Here is a 23,835-nt window from a genome sequence, read left to right on the forward strand (position 1 = left end):
ATCTTCACTGCAACCATCAGCTGCCTTCTGATATTCGGCTTACGGGTATTTTATCGGTTAACTGGCACATAGTCATCTTTTAGTGGTGTTCATGGTCAAACGCTACTCGACACCACACTACAAACTATATTAGAGGGAAGGTCACACTGAAAATCCACAGTATATGGCGTGAAGCCAATATCTTACGATTCAAGTCTATTCTGTAACGTATACGAATTCTCCAAAGCGTCCTGCCAACATTTCTCAAATATTAATAGATTGTATCAATAAAATATGACCGATAAAGAGATAACTGGACGGCCAACTGGATATTATATGGATTGACATGCAAAGCACCCGACTAAATCGCGCCACTGGGTGTAAATTATACAACAAAACTGATTTAATGCAACTGACCATCACATAATCTGCCAGATATTATATCCTAAAGTGAATATACGGGTGTGTGGGTCGAACATCTCTGTATCGGACAACGTAATCGTACAACTTTATTATTACGGGTAAAATTAAACAAAATTTGCAGCCAAAATATTTTAAAGGAATTATGATAAGTATCACTGAGTGGTTTGATAAAGATGCCACAGGTATCCAGTATTAGCCAGTACCTTTGTCCACAACATCTTTATAATGGAAGATTACCAGCCCAGTCAAATCGGAGGTCAGGAATGAATGAGTTCGGAGATATGTGTGGGATGGCTCTCAACTTGTTCAGAAGCGTTTAGTATAAGCTGGCTTTTAGGTGCAAGAGACACGTTGCACAAAGCACCCACTTGTGATCTGGCTCGAATGCGTAACCAAGGTTCTTCAGCTATAGTGCATCTAGTAAAACTAATGAGTTCAGCATAAATGTTGAAAACCTACAGAACTATTTATTCCAGGGATTTATTTGCCACTATGGACCTTCAGAATTAGGGTAACCAAAATTTTAGCTTCTCATATGTACGTATTCAATGTAACTTTTGTGCTTTAATAACTTGCTTATAAGATCGTTCATCTTGAGGACGGTGGATTTCAGTGCTTATATTGTCCTAAACTTTCCATCTAAAAAGGGCCTATTATGCGTAGTAAGGGTAAACATTTTTTCAGCTGAACATGGTATATTGGGTATTACCTTGAATTTATATAGTGGCAACATATAAATGGTACGTATGTCATGGACTCTTGGTGAAATCTAACAGGATAAAATATTCGGATTGATCCATAACGTATGGTAACACCCGACACTTGTGTGAAATCAGTAACTTTTTTCTGGGTAGTAATAATTTGGTATTAATAGTAACGTACCGTTCTACAGAAAAGTTTCCCTGAGTAAAATGAGAAAAGGAGGTATTTTCGACTTGTGTTTACTGAAGTCTACGCAGTGTAACGCAGACTGCAACGTCAGTTCACATTCATCTAGCGGCTCAAATGTGGACGGTAGAGTTAGGCTACCCTCATCTTCGAAAAGATGCTCCTTTAGCTGTTTGAATATATACCATTCCAAGTTCACTTTTGAGATACGGATATTTATAATGAACCGCTTGGTCACTACAATGTTTTCGATTGCAAACCAATAACTCGCAAGTCTTGGATGACACAGTAAGCCAATGCTGACAGTTTTCACAACTTTGTTTAACCTCATAGACGCACTAATCAGAGATAAATGTGCATTGTTTACTAAACCCACTCTTTGTTGAACCCAATGAACAGTAAGACAAAGACAAGGATATTCAGAGTTCTCTTAGTAATATAGGTAATAAATTGACTGAAGGCGAGCATGGTACCGAAAACTGTTTACAGGACAAATGTTGGAGTATTTAAACACGAACCAGGTAATGGTTATTCCATAATCGGTTACACAAACATAAGTCAGTTCAAAGTTTATATACATTAAATGAAGGACAGTTATTTGCCTGGTTTCGGCTAATCAGATAAGATTTCACCTTGAGATAGTCGGCTGAGTTTAACCGGTAATAAGACGACCATTTCTTTAGCTATTCTTAATTCCTCACAATCCTTTATCGGCGTCAAGGCATCACGTTTTATATGGTTTTCTGCGATAGCAACCAGTTGTACATAAAATTCTAAAGCTTTTGTTAAATTTTGAATTTTCTCTGTAGTACAGGTCGAAATAAGTTGAGAATAGAGCCGAGCAGTATGAAGACATGTCACCTGAAAAAAAGATCATTTGCTCAAATGATGTTTTCTAGATGACCACTTCAAATATTCCTAAACATTTATATGCCTATCTTCCTCGATATGATTATAATTAATACTAAACTTTAGTGGTAGAGCCTCAGTGCTCAAAAGTATTTAAAGCTACTAATGGGGATGAAGGTTTTGTAGAAGCTCTGTTGTATGAACTACTAAGCATGTCATCATTAGTTAACAAATACGCGTGTTCAGTTATGCCTGTGTATCCCAGTCTTATGAAATACGCAAACATAATCAACACGCACGCGCTTTAAGAACGGGAAGTTTAGTCTTAACGTGATTTGTATACCTCAAACTTTTGCTGTGTCCTTACGCAACAAATGTACCATTTCTGATCTAATGAGTCTGCCCTCAGCTTTACGTTTGGTAAGTTACTTTCTGAGTTTTAGCCAATTTAATAAATAACTGTGGTTTTTCCTCAGCTTACTATCCGGTTTTTCATGTCAAGCCTAGTTTCAGTTTATCCTAACTTTTTGTACCACCAATTTTTATCCATTTTTAGTGAACTGTTTTTTTATGGTCGTAAACTTTTCCTGGGATCTATATAACAATTTAAGTCGTCATAGTCACGAAGAATTCAAGCAAGCTACCCACTTGCCCTTTTGCTGTTATATCTGGCATGCAGTGTGACCATTGCAAAGGTTGGTTACATAAAGCGTCCACAGACATTACAGTAAACGCCAACAACAGACTTAGTAAGTCCAATCATAAGTGGGTGTGTGTCACGTGTAACACGGGTGCTGAGGTTTCGCTGAGCAACAGCACAGGATTCTCGAATGCAATGGTGGTCCACAAAAACTCTGCAGGTGTTGGACACCGTTAACAAAGTTAAAAAGGACCGGGTGTCAAAGTCTAAGAAGCTAAACATCCCAAATATTGCTGTGAAGTCAACTGAAGACATGGCCGCACAATCTACCCCCAAGAATGTCTAACCGGTCAGCAAAGAGCGTAGGTATCGGAAACACGCCTCGACCTCCAAACAAAAAGGTCCTCAACCTGAAAGTACACGAAAACTTGGGAAAACAGTAACGGTTCGCGATGATTCCCTCATAATCATGACGGAGATTCTAGATCCCGGATGATAGAGATAACCTTCCCACCCCTCATATGGAGGCTGCAAATTTGGAAGCATTTTGTGACCACAGACACAGGTTGCCAATTGGAATCCATATGCATCTGGATAGTCCACATGACACCAGGATCAAACACAAAGGCAAGTTGGAACTGACAATTCTACTTGTGAACTGTCTAGATCATAAAAAATGTGGAAAGGACAGGAGCTACCAACTCGGGAAACCCTGTGTACGTAGGTTACCTGTCCATTAACACAAGACCCATGCAAATAAACAGGACGGGAAAGCTCACGCATTTCAAATTGAAAGCATAAACCGCTTATTTATGAACGCTGCGAGTTTATCGAATGAAATGGATGAGCTATGTGAATTCAGAAATACTAATAATGCTCATATGATAGAAATATCTGAAACTTGGATATCTTCTCAGTTTACGGACCAGGAGCTAACAATACCCGGGAGTTCTTTGTTTCGCAATGATAGAAATACAGGAATCGAGGGCGGAGTGGGCTTGTACTTACGATCTTGCCTGAAGGTACATCAAGTGCACAGACAAGAGTTTATCAATCTTGATGAGTCCGTATGGTGCTCAGCAAGATTGTCTATAACCTTGAGGTGTCTAGTTGGAGTCATCTACAGGGAGGCCACTACTGACATCGATAAGACAAACGTATGCTAGGAGGATTATCTCACTCTACTCGTCTCGTATTCCCTCATGTCCTGATGTCAGTGGACTTCAATCTTCCTAAAGTGAATTTCGCGGAACAAACGTTTATTGGAGGTGAAAACTCTACTGAATCTCGGTTATTCAGTTATTGAGGTGCTGAGATTATTTGAAAATATGAAGTCGGCAGATCATTGGAGAAACAGTCAGATGCCGTCTCGCTTAGACCGGGTATTTACGAAAGGAGAATACCTAACTGAAAACCCCTCAATTCTGCCTCCCTTAGGGAAGAGTGATCATGCCGTCACAGTCTTTAGTTTTATCAGCGAAGCCGAGCTAAGGCATCCCACCAACAACAGGCAATGGAATTTCAGACGGTTAGATGTGTCAGCTTTACGGGACAATCTACAGTAGGTGGATTAGGAAGTTCACCCTCAACTTGATGCTCGTTGAGATTTCCTACTGAACACGATCTTATGTGCTACAAGGCCGTCAAATTGTCTCTAAAATCTACAAGCGACCTACAACCATCAGGAACTGCACCCTTGGTTTGCTAAGCCGCAAAAAGCACTACTGGGCAGAATACAAACGATGCATACAGGCAATACAAACATAAAAGGAACATATGCACGAAGGCAATAAGAGAAGACAGGCTTCAGTACCAGATAAAGCTTATCGACAAATTTGTCCGGACTACAGCTACAACTTCCCTCTAGAAGTATCCCAAGTTGGAGAAGCTTTAGGAGTGCTGGTACCCTGCAATTTAAAGTCTTACGCTAACTGTGACAAAAATGCCTTTCGAGTAAACCTTGCACTGATAAAATTGAAGCGCATTTTTGGCCAGTTTGACCGAAAAAATTTCTACATATTCTTTGACAGTTTTATTTGTCCCCATTTAGAGTACGAAGAAAGTATTTCCTCCCTCACTCCGAAAGGATAAGGAAACTCTTGAACAAGCCACGAAATCAGTTCAGGGCTGAAATTCAAGTTTATTTCCAACACAAACCCAAGGGGTAACACCCAGAAACTGGAGACACAACACAACAGAATGGACTGTAAACATACCTACTCATTAAGAGTTGTCAAATGCTGGAATTCGCTGCAGGATGAGCTAGTCCAGACGACTTCCCAAGAGTCCTTTAAGAGGAAACCTGACATATTCCTAAGGACTAAGGATAGTAAATTACAATCATTTACCGATTTCTTTTTCCTCTTTTATCGTTAATATAGCTAGTTTCCTGCATGGAGGCATTGACGGTCCATGATTACTTGACATGGAAACCCGTTAAGCGAACGCTTCTTCTATTGCGTTCACAATCATTTGAACCATTTTGGATGAAAACCCTTGTCTAACGCTAACAAAAATCTCAACGAGCTGTTTAAACTAATTTTGTATCTCTTTACTAATACTACTCAGTTAACTAAAGACATCATTTAAATAAATCGTCGTGAAAAAACTCTGAGCCACAGCAACAACCCATCATATTTGGAAGCAATAATATAATTTTGATAGCATCTAACGGTTAGTTGACGGAGTGATTATGTTAGTCACTTATCTACAGAACTCGTAAATCACTTTCGACAACCTTCCTAAAAGTGACACGAACTTTTTCACTTCTAGTTGATCAGTTTAATCGTTCACCAGATTAATATTCTAGTAAATTAAATATACACGTACATTTTTTTTCACTGGTATACAGTTCGCTACTATTTTGAAGAACAGTTAGAAGCAAGACGAACTATAATATGATAAAATCGGCATTACGAAATTGACTGTTGAATTCAAACCGTAACATTTAAACATAGTAAACGTTCAATAAAGTTACGTTTGAACACAAATGTTTAGCATAATGTTAGGACTGAGAAACTGACTTTTGGGCGGTTTAAAAAGTTCGAATTACTTTATTAATTTTCGATGCAAACTGAGTTGAAATTTGTGAAAAATTCCTTCATTATTATTATTATTATTATTATTATTATTATTATTATTATTATTATTCAAATAAGGACTGGTGAGAATGAAAGCTCGATCTAAAATTATTTGTCATCACGAGATGAAATCAGCCAAAGAATCACTAGAGACCAAGTATAAGTGAACAACCGTTTATTTTATATTAAGGACTTATCAGGAGTCCGCATCTGTTGGATTCGACCACTACTAAGTGAGACAGATGCAACTGAAAGCACATGATGGCCGTTGTGCAATATCATAAACTAAATGAATGTAGAAATACCAGTCTTCGAATTCTAACTCAGTGGTCTTAATTTAATTTACTCGCTAGGTGACCTGAAGAACGTAAATTGACCTCAAATGGCGTTATGGATGCAATACTGTTTATTTGAAAACTAAGGTTAAACATCAGTAAGGCTCCCCTTGGTTTACAATGGTATACCGCTGATATTGGTACTTGGCGAAAAAAATCTAAATCCGTTTGAATATCTTAAAATTCCTTTCCTGAACAGTTAAAAGACTAACTTACGATCAGTGGTTTTATATCATCGTCACTGAAATTTATTGTCGTCCCAGACTGAACTCCGTATAATCCTAAGAAATTTCTATAAACGGATATTGCACTCTTTGCAAGATCATCTGATTTCCGCGCATAGTGTGCTGAAACTTGACCTTCTTTTAGTGGGATCTATTGAAGAATAAGTATATACATGCATGGGTGATATCAGTTATTAGTCATTAGTTTAACCAAAATACATAGTAATCACAATGACATCTGAGATATGCCAATGTCTTAAAATCAAGTAAAAGATCATTCGAGAGACTATCAGTTCAAGCTTTTAAACATCCTAACTATTAACTAGGAATTTTTACCCTCTCAGATATATTTTAAGTATATTTCTGTTCGATTAATTGGTTATTAATATAAATTCACTAGTTAAGTCATTTTCAATCTGAATGGATTTAAAATTATGTTTTTCTAAATTCTTGTTTTGGCTTTAGACGGATATAACTGAAAACGACACTAGTTACCTATCTCTTGTTTGAAAATCTTCACTTGTTGTCTATATGATATCATTCACCACTAGTATTTCGTATCATCCTATAAACACTATTAAATGAGTTTAAAATATTATACCAACAGCTCAGATGACCAATCTTTTTTAAAACAAATATATTATTGAAATACTTGTTTATCTCTTAAGAGGGATTATAAAGATACAACCCCTCCAACACATACTTTGCAGTGCAAGTTTTATCTTTCTTTTTTTTAATGAATGATCCTATTTCTTAAAATGTCTGCCGATTTATTCCAGATATAGTTGAAGATAATATACTGAATTCGTTGGATTCTATAACGGCAGTCATTTTAATGTTAAAAATTCTGTAAAATGGCCAGCGTGTCACACTCAGTGAATGCATCAGAGCAGTTCAAAACAATCCTCGTAGCAAGATACAAATTAAAGAAATTAGAAAATTATCGTAACTGGAGAAAGGGTAAGTCTTAATTAAGACTTCTTATATAAACTAAAACTTTACAGCTAAAACAGATTTTGTAATATATTGCTCTAAGAATTCTTCAATAGTACATGTTCATTCATTATTCAGCTTTACTTTTAGTAACATTTTATATCTTCAAAAATTAATTTGCTCTGTCACAAGTATGGAGATTAGTTCATGGTACTAAAAATAAACTGATTTTACAAGGGAATCCCAAGTTTTGGTGGCACAATACTGTTAACGTACCAGATACATCTAGGTTGTTTTGTAATATTCGACAAATCAATGTATACAATGAAAAAAATGTTATTCAGAAAAATGCTTAGGAATGTACTGGTATTATGGATGAAGCAAACCTAAAACCAGATACATATCTGTGTAACTCGATGGTACTAGACATCTCAAAAAAGAACCTCGAAATAAATGTGTGAAAGGAAAAATTGTCCAACCATTTCACTCAACATAACTCCGCTTGGAGCCTTTTAAGGGTTCCTGCTGGTTTCAAGACCATATAAAGGAGGTTTTGGCATGTGATTAACACCTCAACTCCCTAAGGGACAATCAAAGACTAAGAGGATCATTTAAGTTACTAAGGAAATAAAAAAATATAGCTCGAAGTATCTTGGAATATGTGGAACCCTAGGGCGCAAGGACAAGAGATTAGGCTAGACCCTAGAGAGTGATGTAGCCATGAAGAAGATGCCTTGTAAACAAGTAGTTGGACTGATGCTGTGCAAAGAAGTGCGAAAAGACTATTATGGCATGTGAATCACACGGCTCTAGGATAACTAAAGCATTCTTTAAAAAGGAGGAAAAATTCCAACGCATATTATGGAACGCAACATGACTAATAAGGGCATTAGCAGAGATTATAAAGGTCAGTTTTGCGAGGTGATGACGAGAGGATAAAACGCTAAGGTCAGGATGGACGGCACTAGATATGAAGATATCATAAAGCGACATGGACTGGGAGTAAGCAATGAGAATAATGGCTTTCAAATCTATATGCTTCCAACAAAATGGTTTTAGATGACATCATTTTCTCCCACAAACCCATATACAAACCCAAATGGGTTTCACCAGATAAAACCACGGAGAATCAGATCGATGACAACTGACATGTAGAGAAATGTAGGAGACCTAGCAACGACAGATAAATTGCCGTAAGGGAAGGAAGTGTGACAGCAGCATGTAATACAACAAAGTCAACAGAATTTAATATGTATAGTAAGATAAAAATATAAGAGTGATAAATACTCAGCGACTGTTATCAACATTCTTTAAGTTAATTTTAAAGAAATCAGTTATAAGGCAATACATCCAACCAACCTCATCGAGTAGTTTCCTTTTCAAATCACGTAATGTACCCAAAGCTTCTGCTAGTTCGAATGTTAACTGGCGACATACGTGTAAGTAGTGATCCGGATTTAGTTGTCCTAATACATTATTTAACATGTCTATCCGTCGTTTATGCATACAACACTAGAAATTTAAAGAAAAATAATGTGATGCATAGCAAAAGTTATTCATAGGAAGTGTATAGGTAAACTTTGTACATGAGTTATTCAGTATTGCAAAAAAATCTTACACAATAATCCGATGCTAAATACTGGAAAACTTGAACGGCAATAATACAACTACTGGTAGATTTTTTCTCCTTGCTTATCCTTAGAAAAAACTAGAGATGAATACATTGGAAATCATGTATCTTACGTATAACAAGGAAAAAATAGTTATAATAGATAGCTGAGCCGGTAAAAGACTTTTGTGATTAACGATGCAAGGGAGATATTGACTGCTGTAAAACACTTATAAAATATATTTTCGAATGATTACGATTTCAATGTATGCCAAAAAGAAGTTTTCTGAAAGGTTTGGAAATATTATTATTGCATTTTACTGACTGTTTTCATTAATACTAACATTTTTATTGGAAACTAATGGTCCTAAAATTATCTAAAGTGAAGAAAGAGTGTGATACAAGACTTATTTACAAATCAGTGACACATTATCATTAGTATCGATGTTTAATCTGATAACATAAAATAAATATCTGAACTTAATAAGCGGAGATTTCCACATTTTGTTTGAAATGATAACAAGTACTTTTCAATAGATATCTGGTCGAATGAATTCCTGATAATGATATCGGAAGATAGTTGGATGCTAAGGAGTGATCAGGTTATCTAGGAATTTTATTACATGTTAGTTCTCTCACATAAGGATAAACTTGATGGCATTTTCCTAATATTTACTGTCACTTTCCTTTGTCATTTGCATCAAGGCCTTTCTTTGAAAAACATAGTTATTCCCTATCAATTTCGGACTTCTTAACGGAATACAAAGTTTTCCTGAAAAAAACTTATCTTCTCTATCCCTATTCGGATGTGGAGTATAAATGCTAAAGTGTTGTTGTATGAAACACATCTGGTCTATTCGAGTTCCCACCTGATGAGTTGTATTAGAAGAACCCTTAATCATTCATAAATAGAAGTTATCGAAGGCCAACCGGTAACCTCTATAGGTTAAACGTTCTTTTTAATGCCTAACATTGGGAAGAAACGAAATGACTAAATTCTTGAATAAGGTAATCACTGGATTACAATCCAATGGCTCAAGATTTATGTGTTTGCTAAAAACGTGTAATTCTCAAGTTAAACGATTGAATAATTCAAGTATACTCCTCTGAAAGATCCTGAAGTATGATAAGTCAGTAATTTATTGTTTGTTATTTTTTAATAACATCCCAGATAGCTAATCAAAATTAGGGTCTTAACTTTTGCTTCCTGTCTGAAGATTTTCAGGTAACTCACCCAAGGTTCAAGTATAAATAAATAAAATGGTTAACATTTTAGTTACTCAGAGATATAACTTTGGAATACCACAACACAATCATACATTAAATGTGTATGAAATATGAAGTAAATATAATCGCCACAAATTTAAAGATGATAGTCATAATTACCTGTCTATTGATGTTCTTTTCGAAAACAGTCATTAGGCTATAAGCTTTACTTCGATCTTGAATCAAAGCAATTGCATCTGTGCAATGGTTTTGTAGTGTATAAAAATTTTCAGCTTTCATTAAACAATTTAATATAATGCGAAATATTCCAGAAGCTGTTTCATAATTTGTAGGTGGTCTAATTAACTTGTAAATTAAATCGTTATTCTGTGGAATCACATTTGAAATTGAATTTTTTACATTAAAATTATAGTCTAATAATCCAGTAAATATTGGTTGTAGCTCCAAATTAAACATTGATCCAAACTTAGTAACTAAAAGTAAATATTCAGACAAAAGTATACTTTGTCTTCACTAAATAAATAACAAAATACTTTTCATTCAAAAGTTATGATTACTCACTGCTTCCTTAACTATACAACTCTAAGTGATTTTAACTCTATAATCTTCTGTCTATTTATTTATGAACAGCTCCAAATTGTACGTTTAGTCTGAACTGTAACTCTCCAGTGGCATGCTCTTCAGCGGAAAATGGAAATTTGAAAACACTATTATTATTATTATTATCATCTATGGATGAGCGTAAGTATGTTTCACCACGCACTGTATTCAATGGTACAAATAGTCTCAAGTTAAAGTTACCAATTTTAAGCGTTTGAGTTTGATTATCTTCGTTTTAAAATGTTCAGCTCAGAAATTGGTAACTGGATATATACTATGCTTAACTGTAATACATAGTAATATCCATATCCTCATACGAAAAATATTAAACCAGTCTATGATGATAGTGAAAAGGGAATACATAAATAATTATAATAAGTATGAATCGATCTTACTACAGGTGTAGTAATTTTCATATTCCCAATAAGTTTGTAATCCCTGTTTTGATTTGGCTGAAAAAAATTGGTAAACAATTTTACTCATTCTTCCTACCACCTCATGTTTATTTTTCTTCACTCCTAGAAAATCTTAGCTTTACCACGTACACATTTAAAAGGATTCTTCGCGCACTTTCTGTTAGGTAGTTCTGACGACTCTTGTTTTACTAAGTATACTTTCTTAATTTTTGGGTTGATTCCTGTGAGGAAATATTTGTTCATGTTACCATCCAGTTTATTTTCTTTATAATTGCTAATATGCATGATATCCTACTAAAAATTATTGTTTTTACCCAGTATGGTTGTTATGCAGTCTTTTCGGTCGTTATCGCTAGCCTCCAAATTGCCTTGATCAGTTTAGTATTGTTCATATACGGACATAAGTTTTACTGGTCTAACTAAAAACACTATTGTTTAGTTGCATGTTATTGTGGTTTGCACAATGGGAACTTATATTACTTTAAAACCAACTTTCTCCAAGTATGCCTAATTATCCAAACTGGGTTTTAACTATTTAAATAAACATGAACCAAACACCTTTAACCAATGACTTGGTTTGAAAGAAACTGAACGCGTACAGATGATTTGTACTTTATGTGCTTGTTGATCTACTTAAAATGTACAACTGATTCTTGATATTTATTAATGTCTATAACTGATTCTGTTCAATACCAGTTACTAACTTACCGTTTTGTAATTCATGATATTTCTTAAACTCTGAGTCTTCACTGGTTATTCCTTCATCAGCTAAGTTCCCATATTGTTTTGTACCTTTCTCAAGTAGATCAAGACTGATCTTCACTAGATTACGATAAATGTTTGCTAAAGTATTGTCTACTTGACTGGATGGAATGTTGCCTTCAAACCTAGCTTCTTCCACAACACTAAAACAGTTATTTAAAAACAAATAATTTAGTTTGTAACGTTATTTTCCCAATAAATATGATGATTTGTAGTCTTTTATTTACTGACCAAAATGTAATTTTGTAAAATGAGAGCTGGACTTAGTATTATTCTTCATTGACTAACACTGTTAGACTTATCGTTAAATCATCCACAATTTAATAACTGTAAGTGTAGAGAGAATTTACTAAAATTACTAACCATTTGATTTACAAGTATTACAAGACTATCTGCTACTTTAGATTAGAATTAAATAATGATTTTCAAAAAATTGCAATCCAAAATAAATGGTACTGTACTCATTACAAAAGTGCTTTATTGCTTAATTTGCCACAATAAATTGCACTTAATAATGAGGAGACTTAAATCTTGTGTACTGGATATAAATATTAAGTAGCTTATAAGGTTGAGGTGTTAGATAACGAGAAATTATCAAACTATTTAATAACGTACGATGGAATGAACAGTTTTAAACTTGGAGAATCAGTACTAACAAATCTGAAGGGAAGGTTTTTTACAGTTTATGACCAATCGAATAAATGCTTTTAAAAAGCAAAAATTACTAACTGGGTTGCTTTTTCCAAGCTTGTTCACAAGTAGGCAGACATTGATCATTTTCAATGAAGTTTAGTATTCGGACAGTCTGAAAAGAATGCATTATTTGACTAGACTAAACTAAATTATGAACCTGCCTGTAATCAGATGTAAGTAGAACATGTTAGTAGAACATGATAACCTTAAGGAAAATGACCTCCCCTAACTGAATGATTTTATCACTGGACTTTTATATGTTACTAGGTATCATCAGGATATGTCATAACTTTTTAAGTATGTATTGATGATGTTGTCTGGGAGGCAATAAAAGCTATACAACTAAACCATTCAGCTTAGAGAACATAACTCCATCAAGAAATCAGTTCCGCAATTATGAATTAATCCTTGATTTTTGAAAATTTCTTTACTATGCTCTTGAAGGTTTTGTTTTTCATTATCATATAACAAAATGAACAATGTTCGGGAACAAACATCTTTTTATATGCTGGTTCATAAATAGGTAAGTCATTATTAAATAGATTCAAACACATAATTTTTCTTACTGAACAGCTGATAATAAACATTCGAACGTCTTATAATAGCAGTTATTTTGATTTTCAACTGATGAGAAATAGTCGCTTAAAGCGACAGCATTTGTAGCCCATTCTATAGGATCAAAGTTCTGGAAAAGATAGTATGGAGGTCGTTCAGAAAATTTTCTATTTTCCAAATCTCTAAGTGAATGAGCTGATTTGATACGAATTATATTATTTTGTAAACGAGAAGAGTTATTGACAGCTTTTTTGAAAGATTTACCGAATGTCAATTGACGTAACAAAGTTAATTGACAATAATTAGCCGACTGAGCCCGTTTCCCAATTAACTGATGAACCTAAAAAAAATAAAAATTATTTCGTCAGTTTTAACTTGTGAAAATGCTTATATACCGCGTGGTTCGGTTTATATCTGGAAGTGTTTTAAATACTTACCTGGAACGGTTCAGTACTTATGAATGGTATGAAAACGAACTCATGAACTCAAGAAAGATCCATTTTAAACAACGAGACTTCTTTACAAGAATTTCGTTTTTAAAAAAGCTTAAGGTTACTGGAAATCTGTTTTGTTCTTATTAACTAATAATTACTTTGTACATAATCACTCGCTCTATTTGTAATTCGAATACAATATATACACATGCGTTTACAGTCTCTTCCCGTTTTGACCACTGTCCCACTTGTATTACTATAGTACGCTCTGAATAGATTTAGGAGTCTGTATACCATAAAACACACATTACGATTAACTATTCTAGAATCAATATATGCAGATGAATATAATAATGCAGAATATGTTATTATTGTAACTCTCCTAGATATATTCAATAAGGTTCTGCTGCAGACACTTTTCTCAGGATGAGATACACTTCTAACGCAGTCTTTATTTCTAAAACAAATATTAAATCATATAATAAACCTACGTCCCGCAAATTAAAACAGTTTGCAGAAAAGTCACTAGTAATGTTTCAGCTAAGTCTGTAATAAAGAGATATATCAAAAACGAAACTTATTCATCCTCAAAAAGTAGTATCATACTGCAACTGGATTAGTTAATGATACATTTTTTAATTATCTGAGATGGAATTCACAGCTACGAATATAATATAATTGCATGGACCTTTTAACCAATATTTCCTTGTCATATATTACCTGACCCCAAAGGCAGATGACATTTAGTATAGTCATTTGACAAACACCTACAGATATGACACGCTTATGATACCACACATTGTAGCAAAATATCAATATGTGGTAGTAAATAAGAGATTCATCAACCCGAAACGCTTGACAGAAATAGCAGCGAACTTTTAGATACAAAATAGATACATTTAGTCTAACAACTATGACAATATGAAAAGCAATATTAAAACAAACGTTTCTAAAAAATACTTTACATTTTTAGTGCTATAAATCACAATTTCAAAAATAAACCATATTTCATTTCCCATTAAACCTAATATAAGTTCATTAGGTTTATATATTGTCTTATCTTACGACAGAACACTGATTTACTCCAATCAATTTATATATCACCTCGAAATGAATATATGTTCCCCTCGTTACGAAACCTGACACATTCTTTATTGAGATATTTGGTTCTCTCTACATATTAATCAAAGTCCAGCCTGATCATTAACATATCGATGGCTTTTATTATGTCACAAAATATTTAATAATGAGGCACTAATTCAACACAATTATTTTTTCTTGAAAAACTAGTAAAGAAAGTTTATTGTCTATTTATCCGACTAAAATGGTAGACATTCAGTCATAATTAATATAGATCTTGATATAAGTGTGCATTGCCAAACCAGTATAATGTAATGAAATCAACAAGGTGAGTAGGAAATAAATCAAAATGGTGTAGTAGCAATGGTGATAAGGGAGACTAAACAGTGAGAAAGTAGTTCAAGAAGGAATCGGAAGATATATATAATGAGATACTAAAATTCACGATATAGAGGAAGATAATGAATAAATTAATCTATTCTACCGTAACCGATTTTTGAGTTACCTCGAAAAATTCTTCAACCACTGATAGCAGTTTTAAAACAGACCCATGCAATATATGCTCCATCTGTCAACACGACTTATACCAGCTGTCAACGACCCCAAAAACTGGGTTCATTTCTCGGTTTGGCAGAGCCTAACCTTCTTATAATCAACCCCTTAACCAACCAACAACCCGTGTTGAGGTAATCGATGTTTGTGCATTCGCAACATAACTCAATTGATGAAGGTTCGTAACCTCAATAGTCAATGTGCATCATTTGCTTAGCAACCTGTGCCTAACACCAGCTTTACTCAGTTAGCCATCTTATGACACATGAGTAATGTCTTGAAGATACCTACGATTAAGCAAACACATGAAGCCTACACGTATAGTCTACTGTGACCGACCATGTTCCTAATCCGCAGAGTAATACAGCGCAAACCGCTATGTGATATACTATGCCTGTGGTTGCTGGACATAAATCTCGCTGATGTCATAATTAATGCAAGCACAAAACGTCAAGCCAGTTTTCTGAATCCATGCAAAATTGGTTAAGACGCCAACCCACCAAAGCTGATAAGATTTACAATATAAGAAAAGTGGTCAGTATACTCAACTTTACCACTTCTTATGATCAGTTCAAACAGTGGCACAGACCAGTACTAAATCAATAATTTGCCTTTAAAGGTACCAAGACACGTTCCAAACATTAAAAGACTGCATTCTGCCAGCTTATTAGCCAAATACAACTAGTCATCTAAGTATTATAGATCAAGAATTTAACTACCTGACAGATCGGTCCCTATAAAGTCATATGAAAAAATATGATTACTAGGAGGATATATATGACCAAGTAAATGAGAGTAGGGATATTGAGAAATCCTGACAAACACCAATTAAGATTGATATCTCCCGTAAAAGTTCACGATAATCTTTGATGCGACCAGAAATGTTTTATTAGAAGCCATTCATAAGGTTTATTTACTTCGCAAGTACACCACTCAGTGACAAACACTGTCATAAAACTCCTCGGTCGGTGTAATAAATTGGCATTTTAAGGTGCAGAAATATGAGTACAATCGGGAGTCCTTAAGTGTATCTATTTGAAAACCAGAAGGATTATAAAGACTTGGCCAACAAATTTATGGCCAGATATCTAACCGATTCTGCAGACATTTTTATTCAAGAGCTAAATATAGGAGTTGAATGATTGCTAAGATTTATATTTTAGATATCAAATTAGTTAACTTTACTCCTCTATTGTTATTACAATGAAATTCTCTACTGCCCAATAAACTGAAAGGATCAGTGATCTTCCGGGTCACATGAAGTTAAGTGCAGCTCTTAAAAATTAGTTGATAATCCAGTCAATCCAGATACTCAAAGCGAACCACATTGCTTAAAGACCCATGTAGCCAACATTTAAGTCCCTGTTGTTTTCCCTCCCCTGACGTTGAATGTGGTCCTTTTAATTCAGCTAAGAGTTAGGTAAAGTGTGTTGATTTTTTAGTAAAGTTCTTCAGAGATGTTGGGTAGCTAACAGTCAGTCAAACTGAGCCTTAAAATGGCCTGCCGATTGACCCAAACTCGTGGTCTGACAGGATAGTAGACAGATAGGCGTGGGCGAAATCGTCAAATATGAGTGTCTCAATTGTGTATCCTTTTTATCACCACAAACAGATCTTAATTTTCTCTAATGACAACATTCCAAGTAATCGAAATGGTACGTAATTCAGAAAATACCCAAAAATTCATTTTGCATGAATAAAAAAGGTATCATCAAAATTTAACAAACTTGTGCGAGTATAAATATGGTTTTTGTGTATTCATGTTCAAACATCAAACGACAAGCTGATAGATTTTGTTTGTTTAGGCTTCCAGACTCTTGGAATTCATTTATCCGATTTGACTTTGAACGTAATAATGTATCCAGAAATTCTGGACCGGTATTAGGTGGACTTTGCTGTGTATATAGTCTGTAAACCCTTTGAGCACAAGAAAGCCAATGCAAAGGATCCTTGTAAGTTGGCAAAGACTGTTTATTTGTGATATTTGTAACGTGAATGATAGCCAGTACATTGAACAATATTTGAAAAACACCAGCAAGCATGTTGAAAAGAACTATCTCGCTGGATGAAAAAACATTTATCTCCGATGAACCTTCACGTAATCAAATTTAAAATGAATTTACCTTCGATGGTCATTTTTTGGATGAGTGAATCTACATTTGAACAAGCTCCATTGCCATTGACACAAGGATACACGATTTCGTTTGCTTAAGTTTATGCGTTTATCAGCGTAAAATTTACCGCTAAATGTGTCTCCCATCTCCAAATGGTTCTTCGCAATTTTAATTCTTATGAAACTCCAATAAAAGAAGTGAGTACCAGTTATTATTTTAGGAAAGCAATCTTCGAACTTATTAAGAAGTTCCATATACTTCTCATGCAAACATTTCTCAAGCCTGTTGCAAAAGGAACCTATGTTGCTTGAGACGGTAATGTTTTCAAGCGAACTTATATCATAAATTAACCTGCCATTATCTTGCCAAAAGTGCTCAACTCGAACCATTGCAAGTTTGTTGTCGAAACAGACACTGTCGTAATAGTAGATTAAAACAAACAAGCTGTTACTTATATATAAGCTATGCCGATAATTGATCTTTTATTTATTTCTTCTTGCTTAATCATGACTGTTAGCATTTTATGAATTGAACATCTAGTAAGTTTGTGTTGAGACGGAATTAACTGCGGCAAATAGTCTCTAGATAATACATTCAATATCTTTATGATGTGCTTTCACAAGCCAACTGATTTATTTGCACTTATCTCTTGTGGTCTTAGCATGATAACAGGTTTTTAGTAGCGCCCGGTGTGTGATAATATAACCATTCGATTGTAATAATTCTAGTCATTTTGGTAGTTATTTATGGGTTTATACGTGAGTATACGAGTTTGCCTCATCGCATTAGAGCTTCCGGAATTAGTGAGGATCATATTACTAGGCAGAAGTTTGGTTAACTGAAGTGTGTGAAATGGTAAAAAGAATACTTGAAATGACAAAACTTGCTCCTGAGGCTATTTGAATAGTCGATGTGGTTGCGGAACAACTAAATGAACCATCGGGTTCACACTCCACTTTTGACCAATTATGTCGTGTCGGGGTTCTCTCCAGACCATTTCCCAAACATCATTACTCATAATTATAGTGCACCTCTAAATTCCTAGTATTGTGCCAACAGACTGTGCTAAAACTTAATTTGAATAAAGATACTGAAGGATATCTAGGTGCATTTAATACGCTGTAGACTATCTTTTGAGTTGCTTAAATCCCAACAGGTGAGAATCTTAACTTTGAAGTCGCCACTTGTAGAATTTTAAACTGGGTGTTCGCCAAGAACAAATAGAAGTTTGCATTCTAACCAAGGTTTAGAAAGAAAACAAATTAAAGGGTATGGTTTGCACACTGCCTCACGGTCCTCTCGATGGAGTTCGATTGTTTAATCCTCATAAGTTATACTTAACTTGAGTGATGTCCACCAAACCTTTCGTTTCTTTCAGTGGTATCTACTCAGTTGTTACATTCTCAGACTATGGTTTTGCATAACCTTAGGAACACCTTGGAACGATTTTCACGACAAATTGATTTATACCAAACATGACGATACTGAGCATTCCTCATCAGTTATTGTCGCGATTGGGACTGTCGGTATCCTTATGCAGACTGGAGTGTACTGTTGCTGACTGTCCTCGATTGTGAAAGCCTATCTAGTAAACAGACCATAACGCAACATTCGGCCTTTATTTAGCAATTATGAAAATTCACAATTGACTGGTCACTAGATGATGATGAATGTTATGTGTGTCAAGTCTTCCTTAGTGCAGATCGAATGCTATCGACCAAGTTGCAATGTGGCCACTAGTCTAGGTGACTTGACATTGCGTACACTATATTGAGATAGAATGGTGGTTGAAGTTAGTCAACAGGAAACCCTGAGTGACACGGGATTGAATCCGCCAGAGAGCACCAACCTCCTGAAGATTACAGACACACCTTATTGACGAGTGCCAGGTAGCACGAAACCCGGATGCAGGGTTACTATTGATTACCTCCAATCACCATTATACAATTACAGCGAGTTTCTTCACTGATTTAATAATATTAACGCAATGGCAATAACACCATATTAAACAACAATAATAAGAACAGATGTCTCTCACACTTTCCCCAAAATATTCTCGTTGACTCCGGAATGCAGATATGAATTGCAAATCCCTCACCATATAGCCACGAACAAGATCACATTATGGTGATACTGGAGACATAAAAAGGGGTGTAATGGAGAGGAAATGCTGAAAATTTCTCCATAGCATTTCATTGGACAGAGAGTCAGTTGTTTTTTCTTCTCCCGGTCATGCATTTCAACCTATATTCAGATCGCTTTTAACCGTATTTTGCGTCCTCCAGTCTTGCTCGTCTGTGCTCTTACTATGTGATTTGGTCGAAGACTTACTTTTGTTGTTAATATTTCTGTTGACAATGAGCTTGTGTTTGACCAAGCTCAAAGTCACGTCGGGGTCCAGTGTGTGACTGTTGATCCTTGACTATCTGCTTGGAAGGATTTCTGGAATCCCTGAAGGTAGATATCTGATACCATCTTTCTGGGAAGACTTTTATTGATTTTCAGGTATTGGACACTTGTGCATTAACGATTTCTATTGTTGTTTAGTACGCCGATTTGTGCATTGAGAAACACTTGACTGCACAACACAGGCTGTACCGTTTGAAGCATTTTGTATTTTTGATATAATTTGTTCTTTTTCTTAAATTAGAACCGTTTAAACTAAGCGCAGAGTTTGTGTTTCGATATAATTTAATATGAGTAACTCAATAACGCTTTGTACGCTATACAGAAGAACGTAGTCTGGTCTAATGTAATAATTTTGGGATAGTTAGTTTTGCTTCCAAACCGAATATTAACACTTTGATCGTTACGCGGAGTGCTATTACGACCAGTGGTACAGAGCCTCACCTTCCTGGACACTTTCTCATCAAAAGGGGGGTTTAAACTTTTCCTCATTAAACCAATAGCTTTGCGACACCTGTTTAACCTGGAACGATGTTTGCGAACATAGAGAAGACACAGCAAACACAAGTAAACCACACACAAGTGCAACATGAACTCACACCTGGCGACATACAAGAGACAGACAAGTCTTACAGCAGTGCGTTTAACCTCTCCTGTTCTTTCCAGTTGTTTGGAGACACTCATTTGATAGGGATAAACGTTTTGGCTCAATAGCGAGTGCACTTCATAGTCTGGATTCCTAGCTTCACCATATACAGTTTTACACTGACCAACACAGTATTATTTATACTACACCCTTATCGATCCAACAATCTTTCAGCTCGTCTATCGTTTGCCGATCGTATGCCCTCAATCATTCATAAGTAACTCTTAGCCTAGCCTAAATTAACGACCACATCACACTACTTGTAGCTTTCAAACTAAATCAGTATGGAATGACGAATAAACGTTGGGGTCAATTTAGAAACGCGCCATCAGTCAGTCGAAACAAAACAAACTAACCGAGTTAGTAATGATGATCGATTTATCATAGGTTCAGATGAACATTTTCACCTAAAATATATTACCACTCAATTATTTAATCAACAGTTGATCAATCAGTAATCAAGGCTAAATTACATTAGATAAACTGCTAAATTACCAAGCGTAATAAATAAATGTTCCTATCAACACAGAAATGTTATTCTAGACATTCTGGTTAAATCACTCACAGAGTGTTTGTAAGATAATTGATGATGTCACAGGTATTCAGTGTTTGACAAGGCTTCTACCAGTAACACCTTCTAATATATTTCGTTCCTACCCAGAGAAATGAAAAGACAGAGTCGAGGAGATCGGAAGAGTATATTTGGCGATGACCAATATGTCAGAATTCTCTGATCTAATCTGGCTAGCGATTGCGGTTGATGTTGAGCACGGCGTTACCACACGTGATCTGGTGCGGATGCATGACCGAGCGCCTTCAGCTAGACGAGTCCACTAAAACATATGGTCAGCATCCAATGTCGAAAACTTACAGAGCTATTTAGTTTGGGGATTTATTTACCGCTACAGATCACTCTCCCCCTAGTGGGGCAGTGATGACCCTAAGACGTGGCCAGCCAGAAGTTTAAACCCAACGAGTTTGTCGTTGGTAAACACTCTTCTGATAGCTTACTAAATTTAGCAGCGTCTGGTCGTCTTTCCTTACTATATGGGACGGAGGTACAACATAGTAAAAGAAGAAAATGTACAATGAAAATTTCGGATCCTCATAAACGTCATCGTTCTTTTCCAGCCGTCCTGGAAAAGAAAAAAAAATGTAAGTGCATGTCGAAATACACCAGTATGTGCGTAAAAACACAATGTCGGCGGAAAAAAAAAGGAAAATAAACTCATGAACACGTAATAGCGTTAGAAAAATTGTTTTTTTGTTTTGTTTTTTTAAATAGAAATAAAAATATATAAGCATATTAAAATTGTTTTTTTTAAAAAAAAATAATATAAAATGTCGAGAAGTGCCTTACGTGCAATAGTCGTTTAAATGTCCTGGAAATCTCACCCTTCTTCCAGAACGCGTCGTTTTAAGTTTATTTTCGGATACTGTCGAAGTATCATCGTGTGTGTTGGTTGTCGGATGAGGTATTATAAGTGTCGGAGTCGTGTCGTTCGATTGTACCGAAGGAAAATCCACGTAGATAGGATTTCCTTCTAAATACGCTGCTTTTAAGCGATCGATGCTGATGCTATCGTTGGTTCCGTTCTTATCGACTATATAGTACTTAGATTCACGTTGAAGAACTTTGAAAGGTCCTTCGTATGCTGATTCGAATGGTCGTCGATGCGAGTCTCGACGAACGAAAACGTGTGTACTATATCGTAAGCCAGGTTGAACTAAAACATCAGTCGATTGAGGTCGAGTGGAAGCAGGTTTAACTGAACGCACTGCGTTTGTAAGCCTGTTCGTGTAGGAGGTTAGATCCATGTTCACTGAAGAGGATGAAGGATCCACGAATTCTCCTGGAAGTCGAAGTATCGTTCCATAAACGAGTTGAGCCGCAGTGTATCCAATGTCAGCTTTCACTGCATTGCGGATACCTAGTAAGACAAGTGGAAGAGCGTCCGTCCACTGTGAAACGTTTGCAGCTGATAGTGAAGCTTTTAGTTGTCGGTGAATACGTTCTACCAACCCGTTTGCTTGTGGATGGTAGGCGGTCGTTCGGAAGCGAGTGATTCCTAAAAGTGTGGTCAGACGACGAAAAAGTTCAGATTCAGACTGATGTCCGCGGTCTGTAGTGATGGTTGAAGGGCAACCGAAGTTTGCTACCCATCGTTCGACGAAGGTGCGGGCCACCGTTTCAGCAGTGATGTCCTTGATAGGTACTGCTTCTGGCCATCGAGTGAAACGGTCTACGCAGGTTAAGAGATAAGAGTATCCATTTGAATCTGGTAAAGGTCCTACCAAATCCAGATGAACATGGTCGAAACGAGCATCGGGAGTTTTAAACGAGCCTAGGGGACATTTATTGTGTCTGATAACCTTAGATTTTTGGCAGCTTACACAGGAGCGTGCCCACTCCCTCACGTCTTTATTCATTCCAGGCCAGCAAAACCTTTCTGCTATAAGCTTGATGGTTGCACAAACACCTGGATGAGAAAGTTTGTGCAATGTGTTGAAGACATTGCGTCGATAATGTTTCGGCACGATTGGGAGATCCCTACCTGTAGATGTGTCACAAAGTAAGGTTTCCTTACCTGTTCCCATCTGTTTGATGCGTAGTTTAAGTGTTGTGGACGATAACTCGTGGTGAAGATCACTGTCTTCTTTTTGAAGCTCGGCGAGTTTAAGAAGGTCGATTCCTTGGAAACTGTTCAAGGAAGTTATGCGAGATAAAGCGTCTGCAACTACATTGTTTGCTCCAGAGATGTGTTGAATGTCTGAAGTAAACTGCGAAATGTAGTCCAGTTGTCGAGACTTACGGGGAGAGTACTTGTCAGAAGGAGAGCTTAACGAGAAAGTGAGCGGTTTATGGTCCGTGAAAAGAGTGAATTCACGACCTTCGATGTAGTGTTGGAAATGCCGTACAGCACAATACATAGCTAGGAGTTCCCTACCGAATGTGCTGTACCTCGATTCAGTGTCTAGCAACCTTCTAGAGAAAAATGCCAAGGGTTGCCAGGAGTTGCTAACCCATTGTTGTAAGACTCCTCCGATTGCCGAGTCGGATGCGTCTACTGCGATGCTAATGGGTGCTCGGGTGTCCTGATGTGCGAGCATTGTTGCTTTAGCAATCAGTTCCTTAACTGTGGAGAATGCTTTTCGTGCGGTGTCGTCCAAATTAATGGATTTCGCATTTCCACGAAGTTGGTCGGTCAGAGGTTTCATAAGTAATGCGCATTTCGGTATGAAACGTCTATAGAAACTTATCAGGCCGTTAAACGTGCGTAATTGCTTGACGGTGGTCGGTTCTGGGTAATCCAGAATGGCCGCCACTTTGGTTCTAAGGGGTCGGATACCTTGAGCATCGATAGTGTGTTCCAGAAAGTCTAATGAGTC

General features: G+C 36.1%; 1 protein-coding gene across 2 annotated transcripts; it reads right to left on the reverse strand.

Moving 5' to 3' along the window:
* Positions 1-1,703: 1,703 nt before the first annotated feature.
* On the reverse strand, positions 1,704-17,822 carry MS3_00003768 (uncharacterized protein). 2 transcript variants are annotated; one of them, XM_051211631.1, is made up of 8 exons: positions 17,403-17,822; positions 17,007-17,371; positions 13,225-13,553; positions 11,912-12,108; positions 10,347-10,660; positions 8,711-8,863; positions 6,411-6,569; positions 1,704-2,151 (listed from the first exon to the last, which is right to left on the reverse strand). In XM_051211631.1, the coding sequence occupies exons 1-8, from the start codon at positions 17,413-17,415 to the stop codon at positions 1,903-1,905; spliced, it is 1,779 nt and encodes a 592-aa protein (XP_051073272.1). In that variant the 5' UTR covers positions 17,416-17,822; the 3' UTR covers positions 1,704-1,902. The 2 variants fall into 2 exon arrangements, with proteins under 2 accessions (XP_051073272.1, XP_051073273.1); XM_051211632.1 differs by having other exon boundaries at positions 1,705-2,151; positions 17,007-17,822.
* Between the last annotated feature and the right edge of the window lie 6,013 nt (positions 17,823-23,835).

This window comes from Schistosoma haematobium, chromosome 1 (assembly GCF_000699445.3).
Source record: "Schistosoma haematobium chromosome 1, whole genome shotgun sequence".
NCBI lineage: Eukaryota > Metazoa > Platyhelminthes > Trematoda > Strigeidida > Schistosomatidae > Schistosoma > Schistosoma haematobium.

Excerpts from the sequence above, each read along its gene's own strand:
- MS3_00003768 (XM_051211631.1), bottom strand. Across the intron at positions 13,554-17,006 it reads CCATATTTATACTCGCACAA|GTTCATCAGTTAATTGGGAA; the intron begins GTTTGTTAAATT and ends TATTTTTTTTAG. Across the intron at positions 12,109-13,224 it reads TGTTTATTATCAGCTGTTCA|TGTTGTGGAAGAAGCTAGGT; the intron begins GTAAGAAAAATT and ends TAACTGTTTTAG.